This window comes from Polypterus senegalus, chromosome 7 (assembly GCF_016835505.1).
Source record: "Polypterus senegalus isolate Bchr_013 chromosome 7, ASM1683550v1, whole genome shotgun sequence".
Lineage (NCBI taxonomy): Eukaryota > Metazoa > Chordata > Cladistia > Polypteriformes > Polypteridae > Polypterus > Polypterus senegalus.
This window is the reverse complement of record NC_053160.1, coordinates 167320408-167343977: the sequence shown is the minus strand read 5'-3', so window position 1 is coordinate 167343977 and position 23570 is coordinate 167320408. Positions and strand designations below refer to the sequence as shown.

The following is a 23570-nucleotide window of genomic DNA, read 5'->3' as shown; positions in this document are numbered from 1 at the left end:
TTTACTATATCATCTTGAAGGCTACAAGAACCTCATAGGATATTTCTTTAATCTTAAAATTATCTGATCATATACTGTATCTTGTATGAACATCAATTATTCAATTGAAACAGCATAAGCAAAAATTACCTCATCTGGACATCCCTCTGGGTTTGGCAGTCTGTGATTATTTTTCAAAATTTCAATTAAGTGATAAACAATCATCTGTCCCTGTTTATCACTTCCAATCATATGCATGAATTCCTTAAACATAATAAAAGGAATGTCACGTTATTATACGATCCAACTTTCTAACGGTAAACATGTTCAAGACCTTTTAAATGCATACACTACTGAAACGTTTGGCAATGATAAAAAGAAAAAGTTATATTTAGAAACATACAGCAATTTAGATTACAAATACCATCCTTAAGATTGGTATTGTGATCATTTTCTTTAAATTAATTAATTTTTAAAGTTTTCAGTGTTGCATCATATTATATTATGGCATAAATGTTATCACATACTGCCTAAACGATGGTGTATAGTCGCTATTGTGGATTAATTCAGAAAAAAACACTTAATTTAATCTTAACCTGAAAATTGGACATAGTGGATACATTTCCTTTTGTGATAAGACTCTGTGAATGCAACACGGAGTAAATAAGAAGTGCTGAGATGCTCGTTGATTTTTACAGGTTAGTACACGTGACTCCTAATAAAATGTTTTCTTTGTGATTATAACTACACTATCAATATTTATGCAGCAATATGATTATTTTGCAAATGTTTTTTTTTACTATTTCATGCATAATACTAATATTTTTTTTTATCAAACAGCTATCATAATGAACAAAACAAACATACAATTATATACAAAATTCATTGTGTGGACTTACAGCTGGTGGGCTTTTGTTCTTGTCACTGTATGTAAACAGTTCATACAGTACTACCCCAAAGCTCCATACATCAGATGCTACAGAAAACTTGCTTTCTGTTAATGACTCTGGAGCATACCTGTAACAAGCAGAATTTAAAATATTAATTCAATGTTTATCATTTTATTAGATCTGTATCATGATACCAATACAGTCTAGAAGCAAACTGTAACATGCCTTCAAAACAGCAGGAAATGAGAATAAAATATCTAATAATGAAATGATCAGTTTCTGATATAAAGTTTTTTTATTAAAACACAAACACATTTATTTTCACAATTAAAATATATTTATATTACTTTCACAAATTAAAAAATCTTTTTATTTTACAACTAAACATGAAAAATGATCGCTTTGACCCCCCAGCAAATTCCTAATGTTACAGGAATGCTAAATGGCAGTTTTGCTCCACAGTGGAAGTAAGTATAATCGATTCAACTGCAGAAACATAAAACAGGAAAAAGAGAGGCTTTATACCAGCTGATAGCCAGTTACATAATATGGCATAATTAGTGATTCACTTCAACTAGTCTAACTCACTCCTGTTTGATTTTTTCTTTAGTTGTACAGACCAACTCTGAGTGCATGAGAGTTGCCAGCCATTGAATGTTTATCTGGAAGTACAATGCAAAGAATGCAGTGATGAATGAGGGATAAAGATGTTTTGGACCTCACAAAGAGAAGCTCATCAGTGTGTTGTCTCGCATTTTACTTACCATGACAGATTGGAAGAAAGAAAAATAAGAGTCGTGATGGCAGCTAAACATGCTGTAGCTGTTACCCCCTTTGTACAGTGCTGGCTTTGTCAGGTAGAATGCTATTGGTTGTCAGAAAAAGGGGCAACTGTGACTGTGCTCCAGGGTCAACATGCAGTTGGCAAATGTGACAGGGGGCACTGATTTTCAGTCATGTAAACTGACATAGTCCGGCGAAGTGATCAGAAAGTTGTGTGATGTGACATCAGCTTTATTTGTGTTAAACCTGATTTAACAGCTTTTTAACTTTTGAACAGTAAAATTTGAAGTTGTAGGAAATAAAACATTCATTTAAAAAAATGAACAGGGTTATAAAGAATACACTAACACTACTGTACAATATTAAACAACCCATGGTCTTCACCAATAGTCCCTGGATAGACCAAGGTTCTATCCTTTTTTTTTTACCCTTAGGTACAGTTACAGTGTCTTGGGGGGAAAAAAAGCTGTAAGCAATTTGCAGACACACGTAAAACACCCAGATGTCTTTACTCTGTTGATGCCCTCTGCTTGTTTGTGGTCAACCTCTGCATCCACACCCACATCCACACACTTTAGCTTTTTTAAAAGGATTTGACTGTACACTTGCAGTGAATTAAATGTTTAATTAAAAAAGCACCTTTTCTAAAAATATAAAAAGAGTATTTTATACTTTCTATATTATATAGGTTATTATTGGTAAACTGGTGCTTTGTTTAAATTTATAAGTGCTCTGTTTGTTTAAATTAAATCAAAATCACACCATTTGCAATGCAAATAAAACCATTTGAACTATATTTTTTAAATGAAAAAAATCACCCACACCTTAAACTAACAGAGGTATAACCATTTACTGTTTATTTTTTTTGTTAGTAATTGTAGTAAAATAAATGTTCTAATGGTACACTCCCAGCTTAGACGCAATGAAAACCTCAAAATTAAACATGTAGATATCAAATGTACAGCAGGCAACTGAGAAATTATCACTGGAATATTTTTAAATCAGCAATTGGCATATAAATAAATGAAACAAATATCTTGACTTTTTTAAGACAATGAGAATATGCAGTTCAAATTTTAAACATTTAAAATGATTTTGCTAAACAAGCTATTATAGATGTAAGTATACTGTATATACTGTAGTAGCAGTCATGTCACACTATTAAGGGTTTGTTGGTATAAGTGGTGAAGCCTTAAAAGCTATTTTTACTTTATAAATCCATTATAACAAAAATAATGTACTTTAAAATATAACAAAAAACAACCTGTTCTTCATTGTTTTACTGTGGAATTATTCCCTCTTACCAAAAAATAGGGCTTTCTCCAGGTTCTTTGACTTTGTAATACTCTTTGTCTTGCGGTAAAACTTTGGTTAGTCCAAAGTCTCCAATTTTTACTCTGTTCTCACTCTCTACCAGAATGTTTCTGGTGGCCAAATCTCGGTGAATATACCTTTTCAGTGTAAGGTATTCCATTCCCTGTGAAAACATGTCATGATGATTTATTTATTACAGATTTCTGAAAGTGATCCCAAACTAAATATGCAATTGTTATTAATAATACAGGAAGTTTCTGTCAGCTGCACATTTCTTATTTTACTCGACAGAAGGTTAATGCAGTCAGAAAGGCCCTCTTATATTCACAATAAAAGGCAGCTCACCTTGCATATTTGTGATGCATAGTGAAGGAGTTTTCTATGATCTATTCTTTCCTTGTTTTTGTTTAGGTAGTCTCGCAAGCTTCCAAAAGGTAAATATTCCATTATTAGTCTCAGGTTTCTTCTGCCTGGAGTAAGTAGATACAAAAACAGTATTTAAATTTCATTGTTGTCTGTACTGCACAACACAGTTAATGTTAAGTTAGGTAATTCTATCTTTTCTTTTCATCATTACATCCTACACAGTCTACTGTTTTTTGGATAGTTGTGAGGTATATTATGAGTTGTGGATGGAGAGAAGCTGTTTGGAATGAAGGGTGTTTTACCATTTTACAATACGATTCCACTCCACAACTACATTTGTCCAAGTTAAGGTGCTCTTCTGTTATTAAAATAGTTTAGCATACACGAGGAGAACATTTGTGAATAATGCCATTTAATGTAAAACCAGCTATGTTATCTTACCTCCAAGCCTTTATTAATTTTTCTTGGATATATGTGCATTCAAATTCTTAAACATGCCTTAACATTTGCCTTGGTTGCACATCCTAACTCACCCTTGTTGTTTAGTGTCTCCACATTAAAGTCGTGCTAACAAATTATACAAATAATTTCAAGTATTCAAGCACTGTTTCTGGATAATCATGCAATTAACCACAGAATGTTACCATCCATCCTGGCTGAAAGTCCTAATATTTCAAATGGAATGAATACCCCTGGTGAAAATGGAGTTGTGTGTTTGATTATGCATAAGCAAGCTGTTACTGCCAGTTTTGCTGAATATTTCCTGGTTGTTTTAGTATAATACTAATGCCCAAATGTCAGACTGCGGGGGGAATAAGCAAGTACATAATGAGTCCAGTGAACTGTCTTCTGTGCATGTTATAATATTTGCTGTCCTGTTGGGGCTCATGTTGGGGTCCTCTATGACCAAGTTTCCACTGCTCCCACTGATTAAATCCAAATACTGAAACTTTTAATACACACGTATATGGCAGAGCAAACATGGCACAGAACTGTTTTATATTTTACAGCTTAATGACTGTGCTTAGATTGATCTTTGAACCTGATTTATATGTTAAGATCCAAATGTTATTACACAATGGAGGCACATTTTCAAAACACTGGATTCTCCATTAATTTGTATACCTACTATTTATTTTTAAACTCTAATTTCTGTAACCATATCATTTTCAAACCTTTCACCTCAGTTCATGCCCTTTTTTAAATGCATTTTTCCTAACTATCCTTTCTCTCTTATTTTTCTGTTAAATAAAACTTTGTGAATACTTAGAAAATCACTTTTAATGACTCATTAATCATTTGAACAGACTCATGACCTTCATTTACCCGACTGATGATTTTCGTCTCATTTGTTTTGTACCTGCACTATAGCACACGCCCTTGTATTTCACAATGTTGTCATGTTGGAGTGACTGGAGGATCTCAATCTCACGTTCAAAGTCTCGCAGGTGTTCAGCAGTGCTGTGCTGCAACTTCTTTACTGCTACAACTTCGCCAGTGTTGTCCTGAAGAGGGTCATACCGGCACATTTCTACACTGCCAAAGTTGCCCTAAAAAAATTGGAGTAAAAATAAAGATTATCATTGATTAGGCCACAACTGTTTCTTTTTAAGACAAATAAATATAAATGTAGATCAGCATAAAGTGAGAAACGTATTATTTCATTTGAATCAATTATAACTTACTGTGATTATGAATAATTTATTTAGGCAAAACAGGCAAACAAGTTACTACAAAATGCAAAACTATTTTCAAAGTGACTTAATCCATTTAATTGTTGTGGAATGCTGTAACCTATCCTAGCTACATTGAGGGCAAAATAGAAACCAACTGTGGAGCCACTAACATAACCACCCACATTGGACCAACTGAATTATCAGTTAGCCAAAGTATACACAGTTTTGGGATATGGGAGGAAAACCATAGTACCTGGAGTAAAACACGCACTCTCTGGGAGAAGGTGCAATTGTCACTTAGAAAAATGAAGGATAAAAAACATAATGCATTCATTATGAAATAAAAAATATTTTAGCCAAAAAAAATGAACTGGTTATATGAAAAAAGAATAATATAAATTAATAACTTATGCTTGTCTAAAGATAAACTAAAAAAACACATTCTTTGCAGTTGTAATCTTCTACAAATGTAATCTTCAATTTTAAAAGTGCAATATATACACAGTACAACTTCTTTGAAAAACAAAATGAATTATGCCTTTATAGTGAATGTTAAGATATTATTATAATGAGTGTATGTATGTGTGACAGCTAAATAATGATGTTTGTGTATGTATTTGCAAAGAACAAAACACCACACACATCCAATTATCACAATACAGTGATCCCTTGCTATATCGCGCTTCGACTTTCGCGGCTTCACTCCATCACGGATTTTAAATGTAAGCATATCTAAATATATATCACGGATTTCTTGTGGACTTCTGCAGACAATGGGTCTTTTAATTTATGGTACATGCTTCCTCAGTTGGTTTGCCCAGTTGATTTCATACAAGGGACGCTATTGGCGGATGTCTGAGAAGCTACCCAATCAGAGCACATAGTACGTATTAAATAAAACTCCTCAATGATATACGATATGCTTCCCACGCAGTGCTTCACATACTTGAAAGCCCGAACAGCACGTATTGATTTGGATTGTTTGCTTTTCTCTGTCTCTCTCACTCTCTCTGACATTCTCTGCTCCTGACAGAGGGGGTGTGAGCAGAGGGGCTGTTCGGACACTGGCCTAAATGATACGGACACTCCTCTAAAAAATGCTGAAAGACTACCTTCACATTGCTCCCTTCCTTGCAGCTGCTTTGTCTGGCGGTGCTTCGCATACTTAAAAGCCCGAACAGCGCTATTGATATTTGATTGTTTGCTTTTCTCTATCTCTGTGTCTCTCTCTGTGTCTCTTTCTCTCTGACATTCTCTGCTCCTGAGGCGCACAAGAGGAAGATATGTTTGCATTCTTTTAATTGTGAGATGGAACTGTCATCTCTGTTTTGTCATAGAGCAGAGTTTAAATTTTTAGGTAAAGGGTGTTATTTCATGTCTAGAGGGCGCTCTAATAATGTTAAATGTATTTAGAAGGTTGTAAACAGGTTTTCTATGCTCTAACTGTGAAAATATTCGATTTATAAATAAAGAATCCTACTTCGGGGAAAATGTATTTATCACGGTAGATTGTGGAATAGACTAACCACGATAAACGAGAGTTTACTGTATATCACATATATAACCATATCAAATGAAGAAATAGTATTATCAGCAACAATCCCAAACACAACAAAAACAGATCAAGGATATACAAGGTAAATAGTTGACGCATCTGGAACACAGAGCCAATAAGCCACTGAACCTTTAGTTGTGGAGTGTTATTTCATTACTGCTAAAGAACCTTACAAAGTTTCAGATCATTCAGATTGTAATATCTCTGAAGACTGCAATCCATGTTATTCCAAAGGTACTCTGTAGGGTTAAAGTGTAGCACTACAAACCATTCCTTGGACAGCTGTGACCATAGAAGTGTGTCTAGCTTGTCATTGACAAGCAATAGGGTCAAATGTTTAGTAAATGTGAGAAGAGTGCCTTCAAAAGGACACCTTGCTCTAAAGGCAAGCAAGCACTGGGGTTTGTCCGTCACTATCCCACTATTAATGCAGGCATTGTGTCTCCTGGGAATTTTAGCAGCAGTTACAGGTGACAGATCTGAAATGATCATTGAGATTGACCACTGATGTGTTGGCCCTGCCATAGTGTAGGCAACCAGATTTTGGATGATCACTGGTCTTTTCAGACTGCTGAAACCATGCCTATTGTCAGGACATGGTGGAGCAACTTAATTCACTGTGTCTGGCAATATTGGCAAATGACATGGCTGACTGCAGCATGTCAATAGCCTCCTCTCTTGCATCTGGACACATCTGAGGCACTATAGAATACATTGAAAACGGATTAAGGATAAATTGTGGGGTAAGCTTTGAATTAAGTCTTTTTTAAAGATGACTTATTCAGGTATTGTTCCACCTGGACATTTTTGGGAAGAGTACACCTAGCAAGCTTTTGTGTGATTGTCAAGTTGCAATTCCTCACTTTGCAAGATGTATTGTTGGTCAACGGATCTAAAATAAGATGACAACTTTTTGTGAAATTATGCAAGTTTTAACTAGAGTTTTCTCTTTCTAGAAAGTGTCATGTTTCCTTTACCATACACACATCCACACAAGTAGAGAGAGAGGCTATTGGTCTCAAACAATCTTTTGCAGTGCTAGATAAAAGAAATAACATTGGAACAGAATCTTTTGCAGAGTGTTCCATATATTGGAATTTAAAAAATTAAGACATTTAAATGGAAAATGTGAATGGAATAAGGAAGCACATTAATTTGAAAAGCAGGTGTAAATCAGAAAAGACTGAGGCACCTATGTATTTTAAATCTTATGTAACAGTAAAGGTGGATCAAATGTTTGTGTCTCTGTATGTCTTTTTCTAGGTGATGAACATTATTTTTCTCCTAGAGGGAGCAGCGCTACTGAAAGGCCAGCTGGATTACTCTTGAAAAGTTACATCAATGTCTGAATCTTCTTACTCACCTTTCCAAGTTGCTGCAAGAATATTAAATGCCTCTCTTCAAATTGTGCAGTGAGTTGATTCTCAAATGCACCAGCAAATCCAAATGTCCTGATTGGTAGCATGTCACTATCAACAAGTAGTTCATAATCTAGGAAGGAAGGGCACACAGAAATGGATATTGAAATGTTTTGTATTTCCAACAAAAAGCACTATTTTGAAAAAAAGAAAAAAAAAAGTTTTTTTTATTGTTGAGTTAAATTCTAAATTCTAAAAATTCCTCTAAGGACACAAAGTTTAATTATGTTGTAAAAAGATAAACTACAGTGTTAAATGGTGGCTAAACTTATCCCCTGGTGGAACACATTCATTCAAATGCCATGTCATATGGACTCTACAGGCCTCTAACTAGAAGTATTCTTGAGAAATGGGTATTAATGGCACACTGAAATTTTGCATTGTGACAAAGAAACTCTGCAGCCAGAGATGAAAGACAGCTGTATGGATTTGATTCCTCAGATTGGTTGCTGTCTGTATGGTAACCTCATTGTCTTGAATGTTGCTCTGGGTACACCTGGATTTTCAAATGTATCAATCATGATCAGGTCAAACTGACTGGTGATGATGAAAGGACCAGGGGCCTCATGCATAATGCCGTGTGTAGAATTCACACTATAACATGGTGTGTGGACAAAAGTGGAATGAATATTGCTGATGAATGAATTATATGTTCTTTTGATTTTCATCACACTGTTAATGAGGCTTATAGCTCTATCTGCAGTACATTTGATTAAAAATAAAATGTAAAATTTCTCTAAAAAATAATAATGTCACAAATGATAAAATAAAAAACATACCAGGTGTAAAGAGGCTATTGAGATCACGGATAATGGCACGAAAAGAAGGCCTGAACTCAGGCTCATAATCCATGCAACTGTTAATTAGGTTGGCTAGTTCAGGCCATTTTGGGGCTGGGAGCTGATGTCGATCTTCATAGAACAGATGTTTCTGCAAAAGTAAAGAATAAAATAACAATGTTAGTAAAGTACATGTTAATGAAATTCTCTAATAAAAATAATGGAAAAGACAAGCAACTACAATTACATTAAAAAATAAGGCAACTTGTATGTAGTATGAGTTACCTGAATATTCATTTCTGACTACTATTTAGCCAGTATCTATTTATAGAAACATTACTGCTACATCTCTTATTACTGTAACTAGTTGCAAATGCAGAAGCAAGAATCTTAACCAAAAATGTAAATCTGGGCCCATCTCACCAGTCTTAACATCTTTACATTGGTTGCTTGTGTGCTTTACAATTGATTTAAAAAATAATAATAATAGATGAGGTTCTGAGCAATTCCTTCTTATATTCTGGAGCACATGTCCCATTACATTCCCAATAATAATCTTAGATCATTAAACACCTTTCTTTAATTTTCCTTTTCATAACTTCTTTTTTCTACATCGGTTGTAATAGATTTAAATAGGTACTGCAATATCAAATACTGAAATGATTTGCACTTTTCACTAACCACTACTTTTCTCTGTTTTAGGCGGTGGCACCCTGTGCCACTGCCACCTGACCAAAGTACACTTCACCCAGGGAAAAAAGTGGAATTAGAGCTAGGGAGGTTTTGTTTGGGTTCTAAAGAAGACATCAATGAAACTTTCAGACTGCTAAGAATTAATGCATGTAATCTGGAAGACTTCACTGAGATGGATGAAAAAACTACAGTAAGACAAAAATGCACAATACTAGACATTCTGTTGGCTACTCTCAAAATAAATATACTATAGAATATGCACACCTTTGAAGAATCAAGTGTCATAAGAGGTTTGTCGCCACCACTACATATCTCCCACAAAGTTGTACCAAAACTCCACTTGTCAGTAGCCAGATTTAGGCCTTTGGGATTTTCAACAGACTCAGGAGGCACCCATGGAATTCTCTCAATAAGAACTGAAGAAGAAACAAATTTTAAAATAAGTACAAACATAAATAGATTACTTTTTATACTGTTACAGGCATTGCACAGAAGACACACCATACCAGTTATGTATGTGCATGTTATGTATGCATGTTATTGGGAATAAGAAACCATTCTATGATGCCAAAAAAGGTGAGACTATTAACATCTCCCCTCTCTTGGAAAACTTGTGTCCATGGATTCTAAGCACTAATGAAACTAAATTAATCTTCCATTAATTATAATCCTGCATTAGTTAACAGGTTGTATTGTTTAATCATGTGCTCAATACAGTAAACGGTTTGTCAAGAGTGTGAAGGTGCGTGTTGGCTCCATGCTCATTTCCCTTTGAGAGCCTCTTTAACCCGCCACTGCCAATAGTCATAACCGAGATGAGCCAGGCAAAGAAGGACACACACATCCAGCAATGGGAGGGTGTAAAAAGTGCTCAGTGCTTTTATTAATAATCCATAAATCAAATGAAATAACATCCCAAGAGAGTACATACACCACCAAGCATCACTAGGACTCCGTCCCCTGTTGTCAGCACTAGACATGCACACGCCAATGCTTAGTCTGCTCTGCCACGCCTTCCACTCTAGCACTCCCATGGACCCCAAGGTATTCCACGTAGCCATCTTTCACTCTGCTCTGTAGCAGCAGACAACCCAGCATCTCATCATGCCATTATCTGCCAACAAAGGATATTCCCAATAGCCGTTATTATTCAGTTTAAGTGCAACTAGTAGGGGTATTGCAACTCCAGTGCAATTTGTACCTCTTCCACATAACTATTAACACACACACGCACACTGATCCCATGGTGCACCTTGCCACAGATTTAATTTAAGCAAATGACACCACAGTTTTGTTGTTTTTAATCCTTTAACACTTTATTAATGTGTTAAGGTTAAACATATTCTGTTCTGCCAATATAAAAAAGATAAAGCAAGGTAAGAACTTAGGAATGGCCCAGGATATAAAAAATAGAAAAACATACTTATAAAAAAAAACTTTAGAGAGGTTTCTGCCAGAAAAATCAAAAATCAAAATGTAAAAGTAAAATAACAGCAGAAAAACCTACACAAAGACCAACTTTTTCCTGACTAACACATCACAAGATCCTCCACAATATCCACAATCTTGGACACCTGGAAGTCTGTTTCATACAGTTGCTGTGATGATGTCTGGCATCTCAACTTTTGGTTGTCATTGCAAATAACAAAATGGCTCTCTAAGAAAAGAAAAATGGTGGCACAGGAATAACTAAAACATAATGCAAACAAAATATTTTAACCTTAAAACACAGAACTAAATGTGCAAAACAAACACAAAATTGCAATCTGCATTCTCAAGAACGCCTTAAATTATGACACCTTATATCCTTTATATATCCAATACATTTAATTCCAGTGGCTAGCAATACTCTGAATATAACACATGTAATAATTACATGTAAAGGAATTTCATATAATTGTAAATATTCTTTACTTGAATTGAACACATACCCTCTTTTGGCAGAACAGTGATACTAATTCCAGGATCACTAAGCTTTATAAAAGGGGGGTTGCCACTTTTCTGATCCTCTTCTCTTATCAGCAAAATGTTTTTGGCACACACATTCCCATGAGCAAGGCTTTTTTCTTCCTGAATAAAATGAAACCAAATACATGCCATTTAAAATACTTGAAATAGTGTGCGTAGTAATGCAAACAATTAAAACTTGATTTTCACTATTTACATTGCTTTAGTGTACAACAACTCAACTCAGTGTTATGCACTATGTTGTTCTAGCATCAGTGTAGCGTCAATGCATTTCATAGGAAATGTATAGTATGTTGTTTTATCATTAGAAAGGAACCTGTATAATGGTTCCTATAATTGTTCTGATAATAAAGATAACAAAGATCTGCTTATAATTAGAAATACAGAAGTATTAATAGATATGATGTCTTCATGGAAGCAATATACTTCACTCCATCATAGAAGATCTGAGCAGTGGTTAAAGAAAATATCACACTGAGTAATTTCTACACTTCATTTCCAAGAATACATATTCTTTTTATATATCAAAAGGTAAAACATCCCCTTGATATGTCTTCAATTAACCATAAATCACAATTATCTGTTACATTTACCATCACTGTATACATCTTTGAGAACCTTTTTTCTACTTTATTGAAAACTGGAAACAAAGAAGACAAAATCAAGAGTGTTAAACTTAATGGCAGATGGGCAGTAATCCTGCATTGCAGCTCCTGAAACTGTTCTGTTGGGAGCATTCTGTGTGAAGGTTATATGCTTTTCCCAGATCTGCATGCCAGGTCCCCCGTTTTCTTCTAGTGTCTAATGATAATTTAGGACAGTTGGTGTCTCCTTGTGTCTATGGGCTGTCATTAACAGCACAAAATACCATCAAAGCCAGAATCCTGGTGTATGTCTACTACCTGAGATAAGTTCTGAATATGAATGACAAAAAAAATTATATTATATATATATATATATATATATATATATATATATATATATATATATATATATATATATATATATATATATATAAGTATGTGTGCAAATATTTTGTTCAAGCAGATTCTGCACTTGTCACAGCAGAAGTGGTTCATGAGGAACCAATTTAATAAATTATTCAACTTACAGACCATACAGAATTGGCCTGACTTACCAGGAACAGCATTGCCCATGCCAGCTGTTTTGCAACCTCTAGCTTCCACATTATGTTAATTGAATTTTTGTTCTTTTTCAGGTATGTGTCAAGTGATCCAAACTTGGCATACTCTTGCACCATAATATCTAAATAAACAAATAAATAAGAATTTATTTTTTGTGTATAGCATTTAGTGTTTGGCAGATAAGTGAGAAAGAAACTACACACCTATATCATTTTTGACAGCAAAAACTGATGCAGGATAATAAACTGTGTAGCCTAATGCTACTGTAGATACCAAATACAAGTATTTCTATTAAAAAGAAAATATATTACCAATAACAGGAATATAAAAGTGTGATAACAATTTTCTATCAATTATTTAAAAAATGCCTAAACCTTACTAAAAAAGTAATAATAATAATAATAAATTTTATTTATACTACACTTTATATAAACAAAAAACAAAAAATACTTCAATAATAAAATATCTTTCTAAAAAGATAAGTTTTTTAAATCTCGTTTAAAAGTACCGTTTATTAACATATTTGTTAAAATTAAGTAATACAATATAAGTTAAAGTCAAATGTCATTTTGACAGGGAGTTGCTTCCCTCCCATGTAACAACATGAGGATTTAGCATGAGCTTTAGAATGAATGACATGTGATCGTAAAATATTACTTATGTAATTTATTAAAAGTATCAACTGACATTTTAGTTTTTAATATTAAAAATAAATAATACATAAATATTTTAATCAACATCAGAAAACTGATAATAAAATAGTGCTACTTCTTCATCTACAACATCTCATTTCCAGCGGCCCTTAAATAATACAAGAATTTTCAAATAAAGATTGTCAAAAAGTCAGTATGTTAGGTATCATTGGTTGAGTTATAAGATGTTTGCAATTGTGCACTCAAGAAACATTAGCTTATTAATAATAACACTGAATGAAAAATGGTTTCTATCTTTGTAGGTTTGTTTTGAAGGCAGCTCACATACTGTAGGTTGTAAGATGTGATTATATTTGTGAACTCATTCAGAAATAAGTGTAATTCCGCCAACACAGCTGGCCACAACAGCATTAATTTTGACTTTCATCAATCATTTAACAAGTCTGACTGTACCCTGTTAATATCCTACACTGGATCAAAACTCTCTTAACAAATGTGTATTAATCAGACTTCATGACTTAATTAAAAACTACTGAAATAAATATGTATCTTATTAAATACACAATATGTGACAAACTTCATAAAAATATGAAAGCACTATTTGACCCTAGAGCCATGTGATCCTTCATATTGGAACTGAATATTAAAGAGCCTTGATAAATTAACATAAACAGGGCATTGCTGTCTGAATCAATTAATGATTTTTCTTATATATATTTTCTATACGTATACAAGAATTTACTGTGGTTCAGCACGGATACCTCTCATATGAGCAAACTTCATATGCATGGAAGTGCATCTTGTTCTTTTAATCAATTGGCGTTTATTGTCTCAGTATAGTTTCATTGTAAAGTGTATTTTATACAAATAAAAAGTGAGAATAAACAAAAAACATTCTGCCACACACAATAAGGTAATACATGCTTTTTGCCTGCAGTTTTTCTCTGATGTCATTGGTGATTTTTCAAAGTACAAAAATGCTGGACTACAAATACTTTGTTCTTGTCTGTCAACAACAGTACATGAAGACAATCAATTTTTAGTCTCCAGATCACCTCCAGATCACAATTTCGTCTAAGCTGTCAAGTAAAATTAAAGCTCTGCTGCTGCATCCTATTTGTTTGTAGAAAGGAGAGCCCAAAGCATGTGATGCCCATAGTAAACTTTGATTATAATCTCATCTTCTGGCTCGTGGGGGAACAATACCGTAGATCCCGTTATATAAGCCGAGAATTTTGTCCTAGATTTTTGGCTTGGAGTTTGGGGGTCAGTTTATACAACGAGTATCGTTTCAGATTCAAGATTTCCAGCGCAATGCCGGTTTTGCCGATGAATACGGAAGTAAATAATGACGAAACCACAGAGCCATCTTTCAGATGAAGAAGTAACTTTGCATGCCAGTACTTTAAATTAAATAAAGAATTTATTCAAAAAAGTGTTTTAGTTGTTGATTTTATTAATAAAATTTATAATAAATTATCGGGAAGTTTAAAATGAAATTTTTTGTTTTGATTTACGATCAACATCTTGCGTTACGAAACGGATGCGGTCACGTGTGTCCGTTTGCGCGATTGTAAACAAACAACCGAGAGCGTTAGTAGCGTCAGTCGGAGCCCAGATACATGTGTTTGTGGATGTAATTTCCGTCATTGCAGTGATTTACCTATATATATAATTCATTAAGACAATGCAAGCAAGACACATAATTGCTAAGAAAGGAAGAGAAGGTAAAAGTAAGCGATCGCAATCAAAACGAAGATGGACATTGTGTGGAAATATCTCCTCCCTTACTGCAGCCCAAAGATATCAAATTAAATGGTGAGTACAGTATGAAATTGTTTCTAGAATAGAATGCCTTTTATTGTCACTATACACATCTACAATGGGATTAAAAGCAGCTCCTTCAGTGCAGAAATAAGTTCTATATAGGGCTTGTATGGTTGTTTTTTAGCTTTAGCATTACGCCAGATCTGCGGCCCCGCTTCTACTTTCTTTCCCTCCTCCGTCAACAATCCACGGAGAGCCCGCTGGTCTCGCTATGTTTTCTGGGATGTTGTGTGTGTTATGAAAAACACTCGAAACAGATGTCTGGCTCTGGACACCGATGTCTATAAGGTTCTGAATGGTGTTGCAGATGTTCGCCAAACCGATCGTGCACAAACAAGGACAAAAAAAAAAGTACAAAAACAACAAAAAAGTGCACTCAAAAGGAGAGCCCTGAGCCGCTGCGACCATGCGTGCTGCCATGCTCCTGGCGAAGTGGGCTTGGCACTTTTTATAACTTTTTGGTTAGTGCATTAGAAAAATGATTGGTGTTTTGGTAAATTATGCACATTATATTATATATCAAAAATGCCAACAGTCTCTAATTCTCACCGATAAACATTATAAATATACCCGAAGAGACACTTTTAAGGAAATTTAGAAAATTTTGCTTGGAGAAGGGGGTCGGCTTAAATACCGGTCATCGGCAAATACATGTAATTTAGTAGGTAGAGAAGGGGTTCGGCTAATATACCGGGTCGGCCTGTATTCCGGGATCTACGGTAATCACTGAAGAGCATCATGGTCTGTATGAACCATGAAAGGGAGCCCACAGAGATGATGTTGGAAATAATGAACAGCCTCCATTACATCCAACAATGCCCTCCGTGTTACACAGTAGTTGTTCTCTTTTTGGCTTAAAGTACGGCTGTAAGAGGCTACCACATATTTTATTTAGGTGTGTCACTGGGATAGTACTGCTCCAATTCCCACACTTCTGACATCCATGTCCAAGATGTAGGGCAACTGGGGACTGAATGTTGTGCCAATATAGAGGTCTGGCACATACCAGTCTTGAATTGTTCATATGCCTCCTGCTTATCTCCATACATCACTGAAAGGAGTTGTCCTGGCACAATACCTGGTAAAGGGGTGTTTCTATGGTGACAAACCTATGAACACATGTTCTGTAAGAGGATATCAAGCCCAAGAACACCTGTACTTGCTTCTGGGTCAGATGAACTGTCTCTAACTGCTGCCAATTTACCTCCCTCAGTGCGGATCCCCTTGCCACTAACACAGTGTACCAAAAATGAAACCTCCTGGCATAGAAGGTGACATTTCTCTAAATTTAATTCAGGTTTGCCTCTCACAAGCTCTTGAATTTCATGCCATTGAGTACAGAGTGTCGCTCATGTACCAATAAAGGTCATCATAGTACATGGGGCACTATAAGCATTGTATACCTAAGAGTACTCTCTCGAGCCGTTCAAAAGTGGACAGTGCATTGCACACACCAAATGGCCCAACATGGAATTGCCACAGCCTGTGGAAAGCACCATCTTTTCCTACACTAGGAGCCAATTTCACCTGTAAAGATCCATGACAGAGATTGAGCCACAAAAACCAAATTAGCCCTGCAACTAGGTCTAAGGACAAGTATAATTTGTGGAAGTTGGTAGAAATTCTTACATGTGATGGTGTTTAATTTCTGATTATCTCTGCAAAAAATAAAATAATAAAATAAAAAGGCAGTTACCATGCTTTTTGGAACCTGGTCAAATGGCACCATGGCAGCATTGAAGGCTCTATACTTCCCGCTGCCATATCTCTGCCGAACGAAACAGTGGATTACAGTGAGAATGATGGTTGATGGAGGGAACATCACAAATAACAATTTTATGTCATAATAGATGGGTCCAATATACATTGTTTGCAGAAGTGGCAAGCCTTTCACAGTTATTCAAGCAGAAGACCCCATATCTGTTTCCACTGAGGAGTCAGTTACTTACAACTGGATCTCCACAATGACTCTGATATTACAGGCAGAGGAAGCACTGGGAGGTGGTTACAGGGGAGTGGAGACTGAGTGAGTCTTAAGACAAAAAGGTGGCTCTAGATTTTCTTGTGCCCTAACTACCGATGGACAGATCTAGCTTCATTCTAGCCTTTTGTGAAAAATCAATTTGCCAAACTATTACCAAAGAAACAAATTAGAATGTGGGGGTAATATCAGTCAAAAATACTTAGATGCAAGAGTGCAGTACCTAGATTTAAACACACTGTTTTATCAAGTTAACAAGATGTCATAGTTGCAGCTCATACCAAACAATGAATAAGAAAAAGGACAAGAGAAATTAAAATCTAACTATTATATAATATAATGCTATCAAATTGATGTCTTGTCGGATGGTTGCTGATCCTCGCCAAGGACTGTCCGAAAGCATCTATCAGTTTCTCAGCTCAGCCTCCAGGCTCTCCAGGCATGGCAAAAGAAGAAACAAACAACTTTCATTACATCAACTGTGAAGTTCACCAGCCTTGCCTATAATGCAGGAGGTTGACTTTAGAATATGTAGAGCAAATATAAACATCTGCCTAGTCATACCTGAGTGCATTATACAGAGTTTGACAGAACGTGGTCAGAAGGGACAAATGGGATTGTTAATGGATGACTGGTGGCTGTACTTCCTAGCCTTTCTTCCCTAAACCCATACGCCATCATCTTCTATGTGTATGTTATATTTTGATCATTTCAGTTATCTGTTTAACTTTACATATAAACACACATACACATTTTATTTATATACAGTAAATAATTAAAATCATTAAACAGCAATTATACAACAAAAGTAGCTATAAATAAGTGCATTCGTATAGGCAGTTCAATTTTTATATACAAAGGATGACACATTTTTCATACACTTTTATTAAACCCAGCATCAAATCAATAAGCAATTATTACCTGCAATGCACAATAAAACACTGGGATTCAAAGATCACTTGAGACAAACAGTGCAAAATACCTGTCAAAAAGATGTCTTTCATCATTTATTTTTATTAAACAGATACTTACATACTGAGACATATTTAGTTGTGTATACATCTACACCCATTCATCTTCTATAACATAGTTTCTCTATTACTAGGCTGTAGATAACCATAGTTTACATCCCTAGCAAACAGGACATCTATCAAAAATGCATTGCTCCAAAGGTTTTTTATGAACACCCAAATAATTCCTAATTTATAGCATGTACCTTTTTTATTGAGAGCATATGTTTTTTGTTCTTCTGTCCAGTCCATTCACATGAATTAAGTTCGCTTTAATACCATTCTAACAAATGACTCCAACATGGTACTGAATGTGGTATTGGTTGCCTTTTGACCCTTTGCGGTTAACATGGTGTTCTTTGAGACTTCCTTGGGCAGCTTTCAGTAAGTCCATGCTCTGTATGTGGTGCTAAAGGCTGTTATTAGAAGTTTGCCAAAGTCCCTGAATTAACTCTCTTTATAGATAATGTACCATAATGTGGCAAGATTGAATTTAAATTCCTTCCTAATTTCTATCAGGTAAATGGGCATAAATCAGTTCTTCAGTGGACCTCTGGAAGCTCCTCTTATATTAGTATGATGTGTTACCACCTTATGGGTCAGGCCAAACTAGGCCACACTTTAACAGAGATTAGTGGTAACACTGGTAAAGGGTGAGGTACACCTGATGCAAACTGCAATAACTGTTGGCAGGAAACTGAATTCGTTCAAGTTTAGTCTTACAGTAGTATTTGTTAGGTTAGGTTTGTACACACACACAGAGTATTTCTTAATATTGTAGCAAGGTTGTCTTCTTTTTTTACCTGTGCCCTAAAGCTAACATAACCATCACTCAATTTCTGTTTCATTACTACATCAGTTAGCATATTTGCGTCCTGTCTACAATACGTTTTCTTCTTTTATGCCCCATGATAACAACCAAGTTCACATTTAGCCAAACATATGCTTCAAATACCAATCCATTTTTACAAGGAAGATACAGCAACCTGACACAGTGTGCCTTAAATTCCATGAAAAATGACTGAGTACCAAATAAAAAACAAGTTATCAAAAAAGAAACAGAATTTCAAACTGATATGATAAAATTAAGTGCAAGATATTATGCAAAATGTACAAATTTCAACTTTTAAATAAAATAATGTGAGTCAGCTCACAAGGTAGAGTTTCTGTGTATGTTCACTGAGCTTCTCTGGGAGCTCGCTCACTGATTATAAACAAATTTATCTTGGGAACTGATGAAATACTGTGTGATATTACAGGGTGAAATGATAAAGTCATAAAGTTGGGGAGCAGCTGTGAAACTGAAAAAAATTGCTATAATTTGTTCATACAATAGTTAATCCGGTTAAATAGGACCGTTCTGAATATTACTGCAACTTCTCACCTGTGCCTAACACTAAAATATCTACATTAGTTTTAACATTTTCATGATAACAACAAATACTGTGTTATTTTATTTAAAGCCTGATTCTGATTTTCCCTTCTGGCTGTTGAATTTTTTCAATAATAGTTAATGTATGCAATGAAGTTAAACGGTGGTAAAAACTGTGACCTCAGATGAGTAGTAGCTAATATTCAAACTGAATAGTTTTTATACTGGGCAAATTATTCCATTAATAAAGCACATTCTTTTATATATTAGGAGCAGTACTGTCATCATGTAAAATACAATACATGCTTAGTACAACAATGCCACATTCATATATTTCTTTTACTTGAAGAAGCAGTAACAGATGACTGACAAAACTGCTATGATCACAGTATTATATTTTTTATACCAGAAGTAACAAGTGAAGAATATGTTTTCTGTTTTAAATAGGAAACACAACAGGCAGGATAACTTTAGCTATTATTGTTGAATAAGAAAAAAACTTTTTTAAACTTACTTTCTTCTCCACATACACAGACCCCATAATTCAACACTAAGTGTTTATAGGAAAGCTGGCTCATCATACTTGCAGCTTCAAAGAAAGACTGTAGAAAAGAAAAATAAGATCAGTGGATTTGAGTTTTCACATTATGTTGTACCGAATTAACATCTAATGGCAGGTTCTTAAAACAAACAATTGCAAATTAAAGTAAAAGTGATCTAATCTCTTTCAGTAACACTGAAATCTCATTAGCTAAAAACAAAAAAAAAAAAAACCTAAAATGGCATCATTTTACTCTTTAGCTGTTTTTCATATGATATTTACATTGGCCACATCCCAGGCTGGCCAGCTCAGTCACCCTATCACCAGGCAACACTATACCACCCTATTTCAACATACACAAAAAACAAATAATACTTTGAGCAATTTTTGCACACATTATACTGGAGTTGAAGTATTTATCTCTGTAAGATTATGTTTATGAGATAACTCTGTCATTTTTGTGTGAAGACTCTCCCTAGGATAAACCCCAAAATAAGAAAAAAGAGAACACCTCCTCGATCACGATGCCTTTGTACAGAGGTTATTCTGTGTGTAACGGAGAATTTGACTCCAGCTAGCTGGTACTTTTCAATCTACTACATAAGCACACTTCTCCACACTGAAGTAATGTTTCATGTACAAAAAATATAATTTCCATTTCTAAAGTTTAGTACATACAGTATGGAGCTCAGCTAAACCACACATACAAATCATGTGTCATCACATCAGACCCCCCCATCTTTCACCTTGTCAATGAAATACATTGAAATCAGATGTCTTCTCAAACTATGTCTGATTTTTCTCTCTCTTTAGTGATGTTCTTCATAGCAGATGCAACTAGGAAAATAGTCTTGTGTCACTGAATTTTATAATCTGCCTTGCAGTCCTTTTCAACACAAATCAGAACTTTGAATGTCAAATCAGTGCTATATTCAAACAACATTTATATACTCTTTATGAAACACTGTCAAAGTACAACCCTATCATTTATTCCATGATGCAGAAATACTCTGTCATACCTTCACTGACACTTGGATAGGTAGATTAATGCAATTCCCTTTTTAATTATCTTCCAAAATTCAGGATTAACAGAATACAAGTAGTTTAAAATGGACCAAACACAAACATATCATCTCTCAATTAGCACGAGGTCTGATATGAAATAATATCAAGCCTGACCGACAACAAAGAAAGTAGTAAATCCTAATATCACAGCATATATATACCATTATTGTTTACCAGATGCTAGAAACCAGAAATCTTCTGAAACCAGGCTTCTTTACATTCCAAAGGTTTATATTGCAATTGTGAACAAATATTTATTCAGCATTAAGGGAAACTCTGTGGCACTCTCACAACATTTCTAATTAAGGGTACACCTGTGTTAAGATCATATGCTTAAAAATTCCCCATTTTCCTCTTGTGCATATTAAGCTGACCTTTAAACAATAGTAAAATATGTATCGTACATATGTTAACTACACTGTGTTGTTTATCAACTCTCATTATATATATATAGGGTGGTCCATATCTAATTATGCAATTTTCATTACGCTATAACTTATTAAGTTTATTACATATAAAATCACCCAAAAAATCCCGGACCACCAAGTGTGCGAACTGACGACATGAAGAATCATCTTCGTGCCGAACTGGAATCGTTCCCGCATAAATCAAAGTCATCCAGACAATCTGGATCTGCATAATTAGATCTGGACCACCCTGTATTATACATAAGAAAGGGCAGAGCAGGTTCTTTTTCCTTAGGAAACTATGTTCCTTTAATGTGGGAAGTGACATTTTTCACATCATCAAGACCAGTGTGATTTTTCTATGCTGTGGTGTGCTGGGCTGGCAACATCACTTCAAGAGAGGCCCACTGAATCAACAAGCTAATTAAAAGAGCAAGATCAGTTATATGATGCACTCTGGACCCTCTGGAGGTAGTAGCAATATAGAGAATTAAAACAAAACTGAGTGACATTATGAACAATTCTTCACATCGTCTTTCCGACACACTAACACCAAGTACATTCAGTCAACGAATTATTCAGCAGAAGTGTGCCAAAAAAGAGGCTACTGGGGATCATTTATAACAACAGCAATACATCCCTCACTGTCACTGTGACAGCAAAATAAAAACTTTTCAGCTTCTTGCTTTATAGTCACTCTGGTGTGATCAGACAAAAGTGTGTGTGTATATATTTATTTACTTACTTACTTACCTATTTATGTATTTATTTATTTATTTAAAGAGCTTCTGTAAAAAGCCAAATTTCCCTTGGGAACAAATTAAGTTAGTTAGTTCTTTCTATTCTGAATCTACTGCTATTATATTATTTTTAAATGTATTACATACTAGAGCAGTGTTTCTTAATCTTTTAGGTATTGCAACCCATTTTCTAATGTGAGTTTTTTCACAACCCACCAGGGTACCCCCTTAGTGATTTGAGCATTATCTTATAAGCCATTGGTGCAGGGTGCTTCCCCCATTGTGATTTAACCAGAGCTAGGAGGGGTAGGGGGGGGTTCCCCCTTGATGAATTGACCCTCTTCAATTACAGACAAGAGTATCTCGTGCTACACTGGCAGTAGCCCACAACCAACTGAGTTGAGAAACATTTTTCAGAAGATTTATCTTTATTCTCTTGCATGTGCAGTATTCAATGTAACCTTGTATTGCACTGTTTTCATATTTTCTTAAAATTAATTATTTTGTATTTGGCCAAGTACTTTCTAATGATAAGTTTAATGAAATACACCAATTAATTAAACATAAGACAATTACTTAACTTATCAGTAATTGGTTAATTTATCTGTTCCTTCTGGTCAAGTAATGTATATGCATATATGAATGTGACAATACAAATTTTAATTAGAAGCAAATTAAAAAGGCATTATATGAATTTAGAGATGAAACTCAACTCACTTCAGAATAATTTCTGTGAGTTCTGTCAAGGACTTTTACGATGACTTCGGTCTGATGCATCTCACCATAGTCTCCCAGTTCTTTTCTTATTCCTTTGTAAATCTTTGTAAATGTCCCTTGTCCCAGACTGTCATGCTATAAAATTAAAGAAAAAACACAAAACAAAAATAAACTATTAAACCTCATCTTCTGTAAAATCCATCCATCCAATTTCTAACCCGCTGAATCCGAATACAGGGTCACGGGGGTCTGCTGGAGCCAATCCCAGCCAACACAGGGCACAAGGCAGGAACCAATCCTGGGCAGGGTGCCAACCCACCACAGGACACACACAAACACACACTAGGGCCAATTCAGAATCGCCAATCCACCTAACCTGCATGTCTTTGGATTGTGGGAGGAAACCGGAGCACCCGGAGGAAACCCACGCAGACACGGGAGAACATGCAAACTCCACACAGGGAGGACCCGGGAAGTGAACCCGGGTCTCCTAACTGCGAGGCAGCAGCGCTACCATTGCGCCACCGTGCCGCCCCTTCTGTAAAATTCTATACCAAAAGTAAAGAACACAATGAATAAACAGGTAAAAATATAATTTTACCAAATTTCAGTTACTGTAATCAGTATAAAAATTCTAAAAAGTAAAGACCAATGTGTCTATGTGTAATCCATCCATCCTCTTCAATGTGCC

General features: G+C 35.1%; 1 protein-coding gene across 1 annotated transcript in view; it reads right to left on the bottom strand.

Annotated features, from left to right (window-relative positions):
- jak2b (Janus kinase 2b) overlaps positions 1-23570 on the bottom strand; it is a 137193-nt gene that overhangs the window by 2821 nt on the left and 110802 nt on the right. Inside the window, exons 13-24 of the mRNA XM_039759557.1 lie at positions 22880-23014; positions 19924-20011; positions 12560-12687; positions 11385-11523; positions 9718-9869; positions 8761-8911; positions 7927-8054; positions 4693-4882; positions 3312-3436; positions 2957-3129; positions 879-996; positions 130-243 (exon numbers count right to left, since the gene is read on the bottom strand). Coding sequence (XP_039615491.1) covers positions 130-243; positions 879-996; positions 2957-3129; positions 3312-3436; positions 4693-4882; positions 7927-8054; positions 8761-8911; positions 9718-9869; positions 11385-11523; positions 12560-12687; positions 19924-20011; positions 22880-23014 — 1641 coding nt within the window. The remainder of the gene's footprint in view (positions 1-129; positions 244-878; positions 997-2956; positions 3130-3311; positions 3437-4692; positions 4883-7926; positions 8055-8760; positions 8912-9717; positions 9870-11384; positions 11524-12559; positions 12688-19923; positions 20012-22879; positions 23015-23570) is intronic.